The sequence below is a fragment of the Drosophila arizonae genome, chromosome 3, assembly GCF_054131065.1.
Source record: "Drosophila arizonae isolate 15081-1271.41 chromosome 3, UAZ_ARI_1.0, whole genome shotgun sequence".
Lineage (NCBI taxonomy): Eukaryota > Metazoa > Arthropoda > Insecta > Diptera > Drosophilidae > Drosophila > Drosophila arizonae.
The window spans coordinates 8,326,061-8,342,500 of record NC_142923.1 but is presented as its reverse complement, the minus strand read 5'-3'; the positions used below and the strand labels follow the sequence as shown (position 1 = coordinate 8,342,500).

At 34.7% G+C, this 16,440-nt stretch overlaps 1 protein-coding gene and 1 long non-coding RNA gene across 3 annotated transcripts in view; one reads left to right on the top strand and one right to left on the bottom strand.

The window, feature by feature from the left end:
* LOC108610580 (uncharacterized) overlaps positions 1-5,338 on the top strand; it is a 5,543-nt gene extending 205 nt beyond the window's left edge. The window contains exons 1-2 of one of the 2 annotated variants that reach the window (XM_089464752.1): positions 1-4,116; positions 4,410-5,338. The exon at positions 1-4,116 is cut by the window's left edge and continues 205 nt beyond it. In XM_089464752.1, the coding sequence (XP_089320878.1) occupies positions 4,472-5,089 (618 nt within the window). In that variant the 5' untranslated portion in view covers positions 1-4,116; positions 4,410-4,471 and the 3' untranslated portion in view covers positions 5,090-5,338. Of the gene's footprint in view, positions 4,117-4,360 lie in introns of both variants that reach the window. The other variant, XM_089464751.1, reaches the window with a different exon arrangement.
* Positions 5,339-9,651: 4,313 nt separating this feature from the next.
* Positions 9,652-12,914, bottom strand: LOC149269634 (uncharacterized). Its single transcript, XR_016269050.1, has 3 exons — positions 11,649-12,914; positions 9,905-11,595; positions 9,652-9,851 (listed from the first exon to the last, which is right to left on the bottom strand). It is a non-coding gene; the product is annotated as an uncharacterized LOC149269634 (long non-coding RNA).
* Positions 12,915-16,440: the final 3,526 nt, after the last annotated feature.

The window sequence follows — 16,440 nt, the reverse complement described above, 5'->3', positions numbered from 1 at the left end:
TATTAACACGACAAAATGTTTAATTGTGCAATTAGATTTTCTACTTTTTTTCAATACTCCCTTTGAAGTTCTATGTGAGTTAGTGGGGTAAAATGAGTGAGAAAAGCATTTGTAATATAAACTATTATGATTTCTCTGCGTATGTATTTGTTGCAAATATCAATGCCTGAAGAACTACAATTAAAATAATTATTATTTTATTATATTATTATAATTGTAAGTAATCATTGTCAGCTCGATTACATGAATCGATTCGTTGATTACTGAGCAAATTCCTGGATATCTTTTAGTCGAGTGTATACCACTAGATAAGCTTATTATTATTATTTTAATAATCATATATTTGAATTAGATGTATGCGAATTTTTTGTTGTTGGGATTGACTTCATTGCGTCTAAATTAATAATGTAAACAAATTATAAATTTTGATTATGTGTCAACGGGGTTCATAAAAACAAATTACATATATTGAATATTATGCTATAAAAAACATAAATGAGCTTCCCATTTCTAATTACATTGAAAGTATATTATGCACAGAGTATTTCCATAATTAATGCGTTGTTTTGACAGTTAAAAAACAATACTAGTTATAGCCTTTGCTAGGAAAAAAAAAAAAAAAAATACAAACAAGCTGAAATATGTCACGTTTTTAATGAACTTATATAATAGGAGTGCGTATTTTGCAGGAGTTGGAAACCATTTCACAGAGCTTACAATTAATAATAATAATAATGATCGAAATATATAAAATAAATATTAATATATTAATAATATAATAAGCAAATAATATTTGCTTTACTCGATTAGGCTTCAATATTACAAAAGATCTCTAATTGTTTCTACACTTTTCATACACATATTTATATCACTGATTGAGTTTAGACATTGCTTTAAAGGCAATTTTGTTGCCCATTCAATTTTGCCATACATACAGTCTGTCCCTAGTATTATTATTTTTATTTTTTTGTCTGCTTCTGAGCTCAGATCTTGCAACACGTTGCAGTTGATGCAGCAATTTAACGGTACATACATCATATATGCGGTTTTCAAGTCCATTAATTACTTTTAGCCATAATAAAAATTAATTTATATTAAAAGTCATGTGCGCCAAGCGCATAAATCCTTGTCTTGGGGGTTTCTCTCTGCTGCTCGTGGGCGTGACCGTGCCCGTGTAATATTTATGAGAATTTATAGTATCGAATTCGACGAGCACGCGACTTGCGAGCATTTTGCGTGTTGCCATTTCAACTTTTTTTTTTTTTTTAATTTTATTTTTATTATTTTTTATAGTCTTTTTGTCGCGTATTTATTTATAGGTGCTGTTGCCGGAAGAAGGCATATGATAGAATTGGGGATTGCAAAATCGAGAGATACTGTAAGATAAGAATAAAGTGACCATATTATTATAATAAAATAAAAATAATAATATTTAATTTGAGCTTGTCAAAAGGAAATATTTAAAATATATTGCGTTTATCCAGAGAGGAGAGAGAGATAGAGATAGACAGAGAGACTGAGAGAGACAGAGATACACAGAGTGAGAGAGAGAGAGAGAGAGAGAGAGAGAGAGAGAGAGAGAAAGAAAGGGAGAAACTGAGAGAGAGTCTAAGAAATTAAATGAAAATAGAAAATATGTTATTCGGGAATAATGGACTTCGTCAGTCACAGTCGACGATGTACATGATACTATTTCTATCAACCCACTATTAAATTCGGTATTATAAAATACAGTATTACGCAGTCGACTACGTCCGCCTTGCAATTCGCCTCCTTTTTACATATTTCACATTTCACTTTTTCCATAATGACATAAATCAACGCAAAATTAATAAATGAGCGTAAAAAATATGCAATGCGCAAATTATGAACAGCTTTAAAGCCGAAGTGCGACATGTCAACATTGTTACAAATTTAAAATGCTGCAATAATGGAAAACGTTTTGAGGACAGGAAGAAAAACTATTGCACAGTCGCACAATTTATTCAATTTATGCAGCTGTATATAACTATGTATATATATAATTTTTTATATTTGTTTTCATCTCTCCTGCGGATATTGAAAGCTGCGGTTTTTGGCACCCCAAACTCAGATTATGCATTTATTTGGAATATACATATGTAAAGTGCATGGCTATAAATATTAATATAGAGTAGCACATAAAGTACACCCCCCCACTGAATACACCCGGTCTCTGCTGCCAATGCTGTGTGTTTAAGCCCCTGGCGGAAATATTGTAAAATTGTTGAAGGCTGTTAAGCAATTTGCCTGTCGCTTGGCACAAACAGTCCCAAAACTCGACGTACTTGTGTATGCAATATTTTTATTAATATTTTCCTATTAAAAAACTGTGCAATTATTATATAGTATTTATTTTCTCTATATATACACTCACATACACACACAAAAAAATATATTTAAACCGCATTTATTGCATATGTATGTCGAAAGCCCTTTACAACTTTGTAAAAATTACTTTGTGCACTTGCATTTCAATTTGTTATGTGCCCGGCCCGACTATTTTTTATACGCCATTTAAATCTAAGAGGCGAGGGGACTGGTTTGCGTATGGGGTCGGGCCCCGAAGCAGTGTGCGTGCTACAAAGTGTGCGTGAAATGAGCAAAAGCGCAACGAGAGCTGTGCGAATTGTGAACTGTAAACTCCGCACAACACACATCAAATATGCAGCGTAAAATAGAGCGTTAAGCTGCGAACAAATTTTCAGACGAGTGTGGAGTAGGGGCTGTTGCACAAGGAGTGCGGCCTCATATGTATAAGAATTGGTCATAAATTTACCAATGTTCAACAGCTGCTTAAGAGACTGCTCAAAAGTGAAATCCTCAATCGAAGAAAATGAGTTGACAAAACTGTAGGAAAATTAAAAATTGCACAAGGTTTTTTATTTATAAATGAAAAAAATAAGACCAATAATATATATATGCATATTACATATAAAAAATTTATTTGCCTAAAGAAAATGCTATTTATTCATATCAAACAGATATATAATTATACATATATATTCTTTAAAAAATAATAATTTTGCATAGGCTATTCCGTAGCTTAAGCGCCAACACAAACTAAATTCTCGAGAATTTCCCCGGAAGCAATCGTTAAGAAACGTGACTCAATCTTGCCGTTAGCTAAGCAGCCAAGCATCTGCTGTACTATATATTATATACATATGTATATTTGTGTGTTTTTGTATAACCCTACCTTGCCCCGTAACCAGTTATATAATAAGAATCATTCAAAAATTTAAGTGAGCGTCGCAAATAAAAATAAACTCGGCATTGTGACAGCTAATGCGCATTTTGTATTATTAATACAAATTTCTGCGAATTTGTACAATTACTTACGGCACAGCGCCATACAATAAGAATAGGAAAAAAAAAAGCAAATGCATTTGCTGGGGGCTGCTGTCATCTGCAATAATTATAAATGAACTTGTGTCGTTACGGTTACAACGATCTCGACCGAGTGACCAACAAAATCGTATGAATGACAAGCCGGGGGCGCTTTGCTCTTTGCATGCTAATTTATATTTGGCAAGGTGTATATTAATAGAATTCAACGAATTGTTATCAGACCCGAAGGTGAATCATGCGTGAGCCAATGCATATTTAAGCAGAAATGTTAATGAACGCTACGTATGTTAAATGTCAAAAGCGAGAGTGAGAGCGAATCAGCGAACAGCAAAGGGAACAAAGCGTTATTTAGAAAACCAGTTGAGTAACAAGTAATGCTATGAGAGAGTTAGAGCTTGCGCTGTTAACAGGAAGGGAATAAAGCGCTTCTGATGACCGTAACAGCGAATGTTAACAGACAGTGAATTAAGAGCTGCTTATAAATCCAATTGGAGCGAGAGCATCACTGTTAAATGACATACGTATGAGAGCGTAAGCGCTGCTTAGAACCCCAGCTGACTAACAGAATAACGTGTCCTCTCTCCCTCACTCTCTTTTTCATTCAGTGAGTTTAAGCCCAGCTTAACAGTTCCTCAATATGAGTCATCTTGAGCTGGAAGTTTCATCTCACTGCTTGTATAAAAAGAATGCTTTGATTAGCATCGTTTTAGTACGATCTTGCGTAGCAAATAGAAAAGAGTTTCTGCTGTAAGTTTTTTTCTCATTCCTTAATAATTGTGTTATTCTATTTATTTTGTTATTACATTTATGCTTAAATTAAAAATTTGCATGGGACGAGTGCTTGTACTAAAACTATTTACATAATTGGCAAACTCTACAGTAATAAAAACTTTTATTTAATTTATTTACACATACACACGCACACACACACACATATATACATATATATTCACCTACGCACAACGATGCACCCGTCACTCATTAAACACAGAGCACGAGAACAAAAGAAACTACAGCCACAAGCCCCCTTGCATCTGCAGAAGACGCCGCACTAGATTCCCACGCAGACGCCACAGACATCAAACAGACTGTGCAAACCATAATGGCCGAGCCAATGGCTGAATTGAAACAGGAGGAGCAGCATGAGCAGCATGAGCAGCAGCAACAGGAGTTGGAGTTGGAGGTGGAACAGCAGCAGCTGGCCGAAGCTCAAGATGGCGACACAATGGCGCATAATGAGGAAACGGAAATGCCGCTGCCAGACAGCGACAGTCATAATGCGTCGCAGCCCGAGTCCTTGGCAGCCATTGAAAACTTTGGCGACGCATTGGATGACGAGTTGGCCGCGCCACAATCAGAGCAGCTGTACAGGGAACGCGAGGAGTTGGAGTCCTCAGACGATGACGATGAGCGTGCAACGCCCGTCGAGATGAGCGAGACCTTTAACGATGAATGGGCGACATTGGACGAAGATGCGGCTGCCGTTGCAGCTGCAGACCCCGACAACGATTTGAATAATCACATTGACATCTACGAGAGCTTTGCTCCCGTGGATCTCTCCAATGATATTGCCGTCAACGATCTGGCCGCCGCCAATCCCAACTATCCATATAATCCAGATGCCGAGCTGATTGAGCTGCCCGCCTCTAGCCAAACGATGCAAAAGTTTGAGAAATTATCTCTGTTGCCGCCAACGCCGGCGACGGCTCTGATGAAGTGAAGTGAAGCCCCAGCACAATTAGCCTAGTTACCTAATCTTAAGTGTTTTAGCCTTGTAAGCCATCATTTTCATTGCTCTCGAATTTAATTCTAAGCATGCCTTAAGAGCAGCGCAATACCTTAGGCGAGTTGAAAGAGCGCCCATTAAATTATTATCAATATTTGCAGTAAGTACGAGTATTAATGCATCCACCATAAGCATGCTAATATATTTATTGATCGAAAAAATATATAAACTAAAAAACTATAATTTTTCGCAAGCATTTTTAATACTTTGCAAAGGTTTGTTTACCTGTTAGAATTTATTTTTAAATTTATTTATAAATTGAATGTGTAAGCTGTGAGATTTAAAACTCGATACGTGTCAATTTTTTAGAGTTCAGTGGTAGGTTTATAATGAATTACTTCATTCTATTCTGATTAAATTTGTTTATGTTTTGAGTGCTATTTGAGCTAGCAAAATGAAAAGGATGAAGGCATTCATAATTAGGCATTTATGACCTTTAATATATAGGTTAAACTTGCATCAATCATTCATTTTCACGGAAAATATATAATTATATATAATGAGATTTCTTTTTTTTTTTATTGAATCCATTATGAATAATGAAACACATTGAAATTATGCAAACATGTTGCGCTTCATATTGTCTACTAAAACACCTCAAAACAGAGTATATTCGAGTTTAATCAATATACGTAAAATGCAATATCAAATATAAAACAGAAGTAAATAGGAACCGAAATCTGAAATTTATATTAAATCCCATTTTACCATTGAATGCTTCCATCGGGTCTGCCAGCAGCTGCAGATAAAACCAGGAGTTCTGTAAAGAGTGAGGAGAGTTGAGCGTTTGGCATACTCCTTCAAATTTTGGCACTCACTCACCTTACGGCTTAAAATCTTGGCAAATGGAATGGCCACAGCTGATTCCAGTCCAGACTCGAGCCAATTCCAATGGAGCAACTCAATGCGCAAGAGATATTCCCTCAGCTGTTGATTGAGCATTTGAATGCGTTTGTTGCAAATGGCGAGAATAAATATTTTTAGCACGGGCACCACACAGCATTCAAATTCAATTAGGTGATTGATGGGCCGATGATTGTTTATGTTGTATATATTGTAGGCCAGGTATTGAAATTGTTTGAGCAAAAAGAGAAACAGCACGCCAGGCACTCGACCCCAGAGTTTCCTAACACATTGGTGGACGCTCTTGATCCGCCAATATACGCTAAAGAACTGTATTAGCTGACGACGCGAGTGAGAGCTGGGAAAGTGTCCCTGTTGAGGGTTCAGATAATAAGTGCTTAAGTTTTTGTGCAGAGCTCCCAGCCAAGCCAGCAGCAGCAGCTGATAGACGAAGTAGGCACAGAAGTAGATCTCGAAGAGGAGTATGATGTACGTCTCGCAAAAATATTGATCCCAAATTTTTCGCAATTGCAGCGTGGTTAAAGCATATTGCAGATGAAAGAGCAGTAGTATATCAAGTTTCGTCCTTAAGCTCCAGCTGCCAAAGCACGAATGCACAGTTTCATTCAATTTGATTATATCATTGATCGTTAGCTGGCAGTCTGCACTGTACTTCCGATTATGCGCTAGCCGAAGAAGATGCAGCAGCATCCAGTTATTCATCAGCCACGTCGTAAAGAACAAATAATTATCGAAATCCTCTCGCTGTGCTTCCAATGGCGAATCAACCATAATGACAAAACAAAAGCAATAGCCCAGCAAATTATAATTATCCATGCATAACAAAAAGATTTTAATAAACCATCCAAGACATCTATGTGTACTGTCCGTGTACAGCTTTTCCTTCTGCGAGCTGTACTTAAAATAGCCGAGACCAGCGAGACGACAGCTTAAATAAAGTGAATTGCTCAACACTCGAATGCTTGCTTCGTTCAGAAACCGTTCCAGGCGTTCCATCGGGGCCAACTTATTTCGATGGAGTGAGCCCAAGATCATCCTTCAGAGCTACTGAAATGTCCCGAAGTGGGAGAAATGTTGACAATAATGGGCAACATAATTTCGATAATTATGCCTAATGATATGTTTCATTTGGGTATTGGCTCAAATTATTGTACTGTATTTTTCCTTGAACTTTTTTATAGAAGGCGCGAAGAACATAGTGTGTATTTCATAAATTGCGTCGATAAAAAATAGATATATAGCCGATATCTTCCGTTTAAATACTTATCATATACTTATCAGTGATCTCGTATGTTAGAAATATTAAATACTTTTAGTTTTCAATGCATATAGCCATATTGAATTTTGTATTTCGTATGTTTATTTTAAGTATTTTAGTCTTATAAATATTATTATGATATATTTGTACATTGTGGCCTTATCTAAACCTTTTTTTTTAATATAAATTCATACTATCCAGATTTAAAAATGCTTATCATATTCCTAACTGTCTTAAAAGCTCCCAACAAATTAATAAAAGTAATTCCAAGCTCTTTTGCTTGCTAGAGCGTATTGTAGATTGGACATTCCATTTAGGAAAGCTATCCATATAAATAGCAAAAGAAATTCAATGTTAATAGATTGGCCCCTGTGCCATATGTGATTTCTGATCGGACAGGTGTGTTGCTGAAGACAGAAGCAGTTGAACTGCATGCGACAAAAAATGTTAACTGATCTGATTGAATAATTATAAATTGGCTTACCTGAGAATCCAGCACATTCGCATGTGGATTTTTCAGACCCAGTTCGCTTTTCTTATATGATCTAGTCCAGTTAAGCAGTTCGATTATATAAATATGTTCACCTAGAAGTTTGGTTAGATTCTCAATACTATTAGTACAGAGGCCCAACAAGAAAACTTTTAGTAAGGGAGCAACGCAATTCCCCATTTTCCAAACAACGAAGAATTTCCACTTCTCCGCCGTGCTCTTTTCTTGGTATATAAGGTCATATAGCTCCTCTGAAATATCCGCGGATAACATGGTAATACAACCGAAGAGGGCTCCCGATATGCCTAACCAGAGCTGTGTAACCTCGCCGTGTACTTCGCATATACGAAAATACATTTTATATATATAAATTAGTCGTTTACGATCTCGGTTTCTACTAGTAGAAGCTTTGATGGCACTAAGCAATACTCGATGCCAGGCTATTAGGATCAACTGGTATAGAAAGTACGCCCAGTAAATTATCTCGAATAATATTATTTGGTATTTGAACACTAATAAGCGACGGTGTCTTATTATTTGATTCCCCAACTGGATAATAGTGAATACAAATTCGAAAAAAGAAATCAAAAGTATATGATATTCTATTGTGAAATATGAATAACTAAAAGATGATATCATAGTCTTATGTATTTCCAATAACTTGTTGATCACAGAAACACAGGTTTCGTTATTTTTCCAGCTATGAAGGAAGATAATTATTTTTAGAAACTGCCAATTAACATTAGTATAAATTAAGCATTCTAGATAAAAATTATATCCGGAAATCCATAGGGAGCAGTCCCGTATGGTATGAGCTTCGATTCTAACTATCACATAACTATAATTGAGATAATCTAAAAGTAGCAGAATTATTTTCACAACCAAGCTAAAGTATTTAATAAAGCTAGTATGTTGGCGTATATACAATTTGTTTGTATTCGCATTGTACTTAAAGTATCCAAATGTACAGAAGCGGCAAATGCGATATAGAACGCGACTCAATAAGTGAACTGTCCTGTGGATTAATAGCTCTATCCTGCAAATTCGCCGCTCCTCACGGTTTTTTCCATTTAACGGACTTGTCATACTTTGTTGGTGTTAAGACGGATAACGTTTCTCTACAATCCTTAATTATGTTATAATATACTAGGATGGTGCCCAGATGCCGAGTCCCGTGTTTTACAAAGAGCTCCAGTATACTAATTGCATATTGAAACCAACTACTAACCCAATGAAGGTTGATATTCCGTTCCAGTTCTAATGAACTAGTTCGATGTGGAAGTGGTATGATGAAAATGTTAACAGTAATAGGCTACAAATTTCCTGTAATTATGCCTCATGAAATGTCAATTTGGATTGTGGGTCAAGCTATTTTATTGAATGCAGACACAAATACCTCATGTCTATTTGCCAGGACAGCAAATATATTTTTATGTTCTGCGAGAGTTCTTTAATAAAAAAAAAGTTTTTTTTTTTCATGACCCAAAATTGATATTTCAATAAAATTTTTTAGATTTTTTGTTTTTTTTTTTTTTTTTATTATATTATTTAAACAGGATTTTTACTACCTAATTGGCCGCTTAACAAGTTGAACATAAAAACACAATTATTTACAGTACACACTACAGAAATTTCATAACAATAATAACAATATAACAATTTACAATAGATAGTTTATGAGTTGGAAAATACTATATGTTTTCTAGTTACTAAAAATCATGCTTAAAAAGCCTCAAGATTCCATAAAAATAACAGTTGTAATATTGAATGAGAGACCTCATTTATTTTCAAATTATTATTATATATTACAGTATTATTAAGATATAATCGTACATATAAATTTACTTATTATAATAATATGATATACATATTGAAATTTTCTCAGAGTTTTCAAGGGTTTTAGTGTATTAATAAAAGGAATTCTCAGCCATTTGCTCTGTAAAAGCATACTGTAAATTTGACATTGCATTCAGGAAAGCTATCCATATAAATAGTAAAAGAAATTCAATATTAATAGATTGTCCCCTGTGCCATATATGATTTCTGATCGGACTGGTGTGTTGCTGAAGACAGAAGCAATAGAACTGGAAATGAGATGTAACGTTAACTGATCTGAATATTCTAAATAATACAATACCTGACCATCCAGCAGTTTCATATATGACTCTTTTTCAAGCCCATAATACGATCTTGACCAGTAAAGTTCAGTTATATAAATGTGGTCACTTAGAAGTTTTGTTAGGTTCTCTATACGAACAGTACATAGACCTAAAAGAAAAACTTTTAGAAATGGAGCTATGCAGTTCCCAGCTTTTAAAACAATGAAGAATTTCCATTTCTCCGCAGTGCTCTTTTCTTGGTAGATAACGTCATATAGCTCCTCCGAAATATCCGCGGATAACATGGTTATACAACCCAAAAGGGCTTCCGATATGCGTAACCAGAGTTCTGTAACCTCGCCGTGCACTTCACATATACGAAAATACATTTTATATATATAAATTAATCGTTTACGATCTCGGTTTCTATTTTTACAAGCTTTTATGGCACTCAGTAATACCCGATGCCAGGCTATTAGGATCAACTGATATAGAAAGTACGCCCAATAAAATAGCTCGAATAATATTATTCGGTATTTGAAGACAAGCATATAGGTAAACCTCATTATTTGATTCCACAGTTGAATAATAGTGAATACAAATTCGAAAAAAGATATCAACAGTAGATTATGTTCAATAGTAAAATATGAATAACTAAAGGATGATATCATAGTCCTATGTATTTCCAGCACTTTGTTGATCACAGCAACGCAGGATCTACTACTTGTCCAGCTATGTAGGAAAATCATAAGCTTTACAAACTGCCAATTAACAGAGGTGTATATTAAAATTTCTACATAGAAATGATATCCACTACGATTTGTCGATATGTTATAAAAGTAATGAGTACCAAAAAAAAATATAATATAAAAATAATTATCATAATCCTCAAGTATCAGAAATATTTTGACAATCCAGGTGAAGTATTTTGTAAAGGCCCCATATGGACATATAAATATTTTTTTTGTGTCTGTATTATACTTAAAGTTTCCGAATGCACAGGAACGGCAGATGTGATATAGAACGCGACATAATATGTGAACTGTCCTGTGGAATAATAATTCTTTCTTGAACTGCTGGTCTTCTTCATGTTTTCCAGTTAACTGAACTGTCATTGTATGTAAATTTTGAATCGAATTCCAAACTGTCGGAGTCCGAGCTTTGTAGAGAGCTCGAATGCTCTAGACGAATATTAAAAGCAACTAATTTCAGTGGGTAGAGTTTCAGTTTCGGTACCAGTTTATGATCTAATTTGGTAGAAATGAAACCGCCACTCCCACTTTGGAAGGACAAATGTTTACCTATAACATAAGTGGTCTCATTACATTTTATGCTATGTTTGATAGGTTTTATAGTATTCGGATAATAATAATAATAATAATAATATCTCTCTGCTGTTAATGAGTTATTGGTTAACTAATGGCTAGTTAATTACAAATTATTGTTTATAAAATGATTATTATTATGATTTATTCGTACACATAAATTTTCTTACACTAATAATTCGAAATACAAATTGAAATTTCTCAGAGTTTCCAACGGTTTTAGTATATCAATTAAAGGAATTCGTAGCAATTTGCTCTGTAAAAGCATACTGTAAGTTTGACATTGCATTCAGGAAAGCTATCCATATAAATCGTAAAAGAAATTCAATATTAATAGATTGTCCCCTGTGCCATATGTGATTTCTGATCGGACTGGTGTGTTGCTGAAGACAGAAGCAATAGAACTGGAAATGAGATGTAACGTTAACTGATCTGAATATTCTAAATAATACAATACCTGACCATCCAGCAGTTTCATATATGACTTATTTTCAAGCCCATAATACGATCTTGACCAGTAAAGTTCAGTTATATAAATATGTTCACTTAGAAGTTTTGTTAGGTTCTCTATACGAACAGTACATAGACCTAAAAGAAAAACTTTTAGAAATGGAGCTATGCAGTCCCCAGCTTTTAAAACAATGAAGAATTTCCATTTCTCCGCAGTGCTCTTTTCTTGGTAGATAACGTCATATAGCTCCTCCGAAATATCCGCGGATAACATGGTTATACAACCCAAAAGGGCTTCCGATATGCGTAACCAGAGTTCTGTAACCTCACCGTGCACTTTGCATATACGAAAATACATTTTATATATATAAATTAGTCGTTTACGATCTCGGTTTCTATTTTTACAAGCTTTTATGGCACTCAGTAATACCCGATGCCAGGCTATTAGGATCAACTGATATAGAAAGTACGCCCAATAAAATAGCTCGAATAATATTATTCGGTATTTGAAGACAAGCATACAGGTATACCTCATTATTTGATTCCACAGTTGAATAATAGTGAATACAAATTCGAAAAAAGATATCAAAACTAGATTATGCTCAATTGTGAAATATGAATAACTAAAGGACGATATCATAGTCCTATGTATTTCCAGCACTTTGTTGATCACAGCAACGCAGGAGATACTATATGTCCAGCTATGTAGGAAGATCATAAGGTTTACAAACTGCCAATTAACACAGGTGCATATTAACATTTCTATATAGAAATGATATCCACTACGATATATCGACGTGTTAAAATGGTAATGAATAAGAAAAGTATATAGTATGTAAACATAATTAATATAATCCACAAGTATCAGAAATATTTTGACAATCCAGGTGAAGTATTTTGTAAAGGCCCCATATGGACATATAAATAATTTGTTTGTGTCCGTATTGTACTTAAAGTATCCGAATGCACAGAAACGGCAGATGTGATATAGAACGCGACTTAAAATCTGAACCGTCCTGTGGAATGATAATTCTTTCTTGAACTGCTGGTCTTCTCGATGTTTTCCAGTTAACTGAACTGTCATTGTATGTAAATTTTGAATCGAATTCCAAACTGTCGGAGTCCGAGCTTTGTAGAGAGCTCGAATGCTCTAGACGAATATTAAAAGCAACTAACTTCAGTGGGTAGAGTTTCAGTTTCGGTACCAGTTTATGATCTAATTTTGTGGAAAAGAAACTACTCCACTTCCACCTTGTATTGAGCTGGACAATTGATAAATGGGTACAGACATAAGTGGTCATATTACTTTTTATGCTATGATTGATTGGTATTGTAACATTGGAAAGGATGACAGTGATGCAAACACTTTGCATAAAAAAACGCTTGATTAATATCTCTCTGCTGTTAATGTGTTGTGCGTTTAATTTTGGTTAGTTAATTTCGCATTATCTTTTTGGGCTATTGTATATATATTTTTATAATTCAATGGTCGAACAGCAGCTTAAATTGTTTTCCTGCTGTTTCAGTGATATTTGCACTTGTAAGAGGCACACTCAATGGCACTAAGCAATACCCTATGCTAGGCTATAAGGATCAACTGGTATAGAAAGTACGCCCAGTGAATTATCTCAAATAATATTATTATTTGATTCCCCAATTGAATAATAGTAAATACAAATTCGAAAAAAGATATGAAAAGTTCATGATAGTCAATTGTGAAATATGAATAACTAAACGATTTTATCATAGTCTTATGTATTTCCAATAACTTTTTGATCGCAACAACAGGTTTCTTTATTTTTCTTGCTATGAAGGAAGATAATTATTTTTATAAAGTGCCACTTAATATTGGTATAAATTAGGCATTCTAGATAAAAATTATATCCGGTAGCCAAGAGGGAGCAGTTCCGCATCTGAGCTTTGACTCTAGCTATCAAATTATTATTATTATTATTATTATACATATTAATTCATACATAAATCATTTGAAAAACAAATTGAAAATTTTCGGAGTCTATAAGGTCTTTAGTATATCAATACAAGGTATTCATAGCCATTTGCACTGTTAGAGCATACTGTAAATTTGACATTGCATTCAGGAAAGCTATCCATATAAATAGTAAAAGAAATTCAATATTAATAGATTGTCCCCTGTGCCATATGTGATTTCTGATCGGACTGGTGTGTTGCTGAAGACAGAAGCAATAGAACTGGAAATGAGATGTAACGTTAACTGATCTGAATATTCAAAATAATACAATACCTGACCATCCAGCAGTTTCATATATGACTCTTTTTCAAGCCCATAATACGATTTTGACCAGTAAAGTTCAGTTATATAAATGTGGTCACTTAGAAGTTTTGTTAGGTTCTCTATACGAACAGTACATAGACCTAAAAGAAAAACTTTTAGAAATGGAGCTATGCAGTTCCCAGCTTTTAAAACAATGAAGAATTTCCATTTCTCCGCAGTGCTCTTTTCTTGGTAGATAACGTCATATAGCTCCTCCGAAATATCGGCGGATAACATGGTTATACAACCCAAAAGGGCTTCCGATATGCGTAACCAGAGTTCTGTAACCTCGCCGTGCACTTTGCATATACGAAAATACATTTTATATATATAAATTAGTCGTTTACGATCTCGGTTTCTATTTTTACAAGCTTTTATGGCACTCAGTAATACCCGATGCCAGGCTATTAGGATCAACTGATATAGAAAGTACGCCCAATAAAATAGCTCGAATAATATTATTCGGTATTTGAAGACAAGCATACAGGTATACCTCATTATTTGATTCCACAGTTGAATAATAGTGAATACAAATTCGAAAAAAGATATCAACAGTAGATTATGTTCAATAGTAAAATATGAATAACTAAAGGATGATATCATAGTCCTATGTATTTCCAGCACTTTGTTGATCACAGCAACGCAGGAGATACTATATGTCCAGCTGTGTAGGAAGATCATAAGGTTTACAAACAGCCAATTAACACAGGTGTATATTAACATTTCTAGATAAAAATTATATCCACTACGATATATCGACCTGTTATGAAAGTAATGAGTAAGGAACGTAAATACTATAAAAACATAATTAGCATAATCCACAAGTATAAGAAATATTTTGACAATCCTGGTGAAGTATTTTGTAAAGGCCCCATATGGACATATAAATAATTTGTTTGTGTCCGTATTGTACTTAAAGTATCCGAATGCACAGAAACGGCAGATGTGATATAGAACGCGACTTAAGATCTGAACTGTCCTGTGGAATGATAATTTATTCCTGAACTTTTGCTGGTTTTCTCGATGTTTTCCAGTTAACTGATCTGTCATTGTATGCAAAGTTTAAGGTGGATAATTACTATTCTCAGTGAATTGAATTCCAAGTTGCTTTATAGCCACGTCGAAGACCTCTAGACTAAAATTAAATGCAACAAACTTCCGTGGGTAGAGTTTCAGTTTCGGTACCAGTTTGTGATCTAATTTTGTGGAACAGAAACTGTTCCACTTTCACTTTGGAATGAGCTGGACAATTGACAAATGTTTACCTACACACATAAGTGGTCTCATTACATTTTATGCAATGTTTGATAGCTGTTGTAGCATTGGAAATGATGACAGTGTTAATAAAGTGTATGCATAAAAAACATGCTTGATTAATATCTCTCTGCTGTTAATGAGTTGTGCGTTTAATTAATGGTTAACTTATGGCCAGTTAATTACGCATTATCCTTTGGGCCTATTGCATATATAATTTTAAAAGTCAGTGGCCGCTAAGCTGCTTAAATTGTTTTTTGTACTGTCTCTTGTTTGGTAGTTGGATTTTTAACAGATTTCTGTCTGCAGAAAAGTCGTTAGTTTAAACGTTAACAGTGTTATGCAAACCAAGAGGAAGAAATTAACATTTTGATATGCATATCATTTGAGTAAGCGAGCGAGGAGAGACGACAAATGTCAACTTGAAAAAAATAGTACAGTTACAAATAATTATGTGTGCAGACGCCATATTGCTCAGCGTATGTGTGTGTCTGTGTGTTATATGTGTAAGTGCACGTATGTACGTATTTAATAGAATTGATATCTTTAAAGCACTGTTGATTTATGTTGTGTGCAAATAGCAGTAAAGCAGTTGTAGTTTTTGCCATTTCATTTTATATATTTACCTGTTTTAATATTTACGCATCAATTTCATTTTACTTACGCTTGTGTGCAGGCACTTTACGAATATTTCTATACCCTTTGCCCAACATTGTTGGGGTATACTGCATCGTGTAGCAGTTAGAGCGGAACAGAGTGAATAGAAAGAGAAGCACAATTGCTGTAAATTTCATCGTATGTGCAGACTTATGTAAGTATTGAAAGCTTTATCCACACATATACGTATGTAACGCCTTGCTGTTAGCAGGGCATTTTTATACCCTGAACCCATTGAAAATGGGAAATCAGGGTATAATGGTTTTGTTGAAATGTATGTAACAGGCAGAAGGAGGCGTGGCAGACCCCACAAAGTATATATATTCTTGATCAGGGTGACGAGCTGAGTTGATTTGGCCCTGTCCGTCTGTCTGTCTGTCCGTCTGTCCGTCTGTCCGTCTGTCCGTCTGTCCGTCTGTCCGTCTGTCCGTATGTTTGAACGCGTCGATTTCCGAAGATATAAGAGCTAGAGACTTCAAATTTTTTGTAAAATGTTCGTAATTACAGCGCGGATATCGAGTTTATCATTAAAATTCGATAACTCATCCCGATCTTTTTTTATCGATGAAAAACCTTATCGAAAACCAGTTATAAA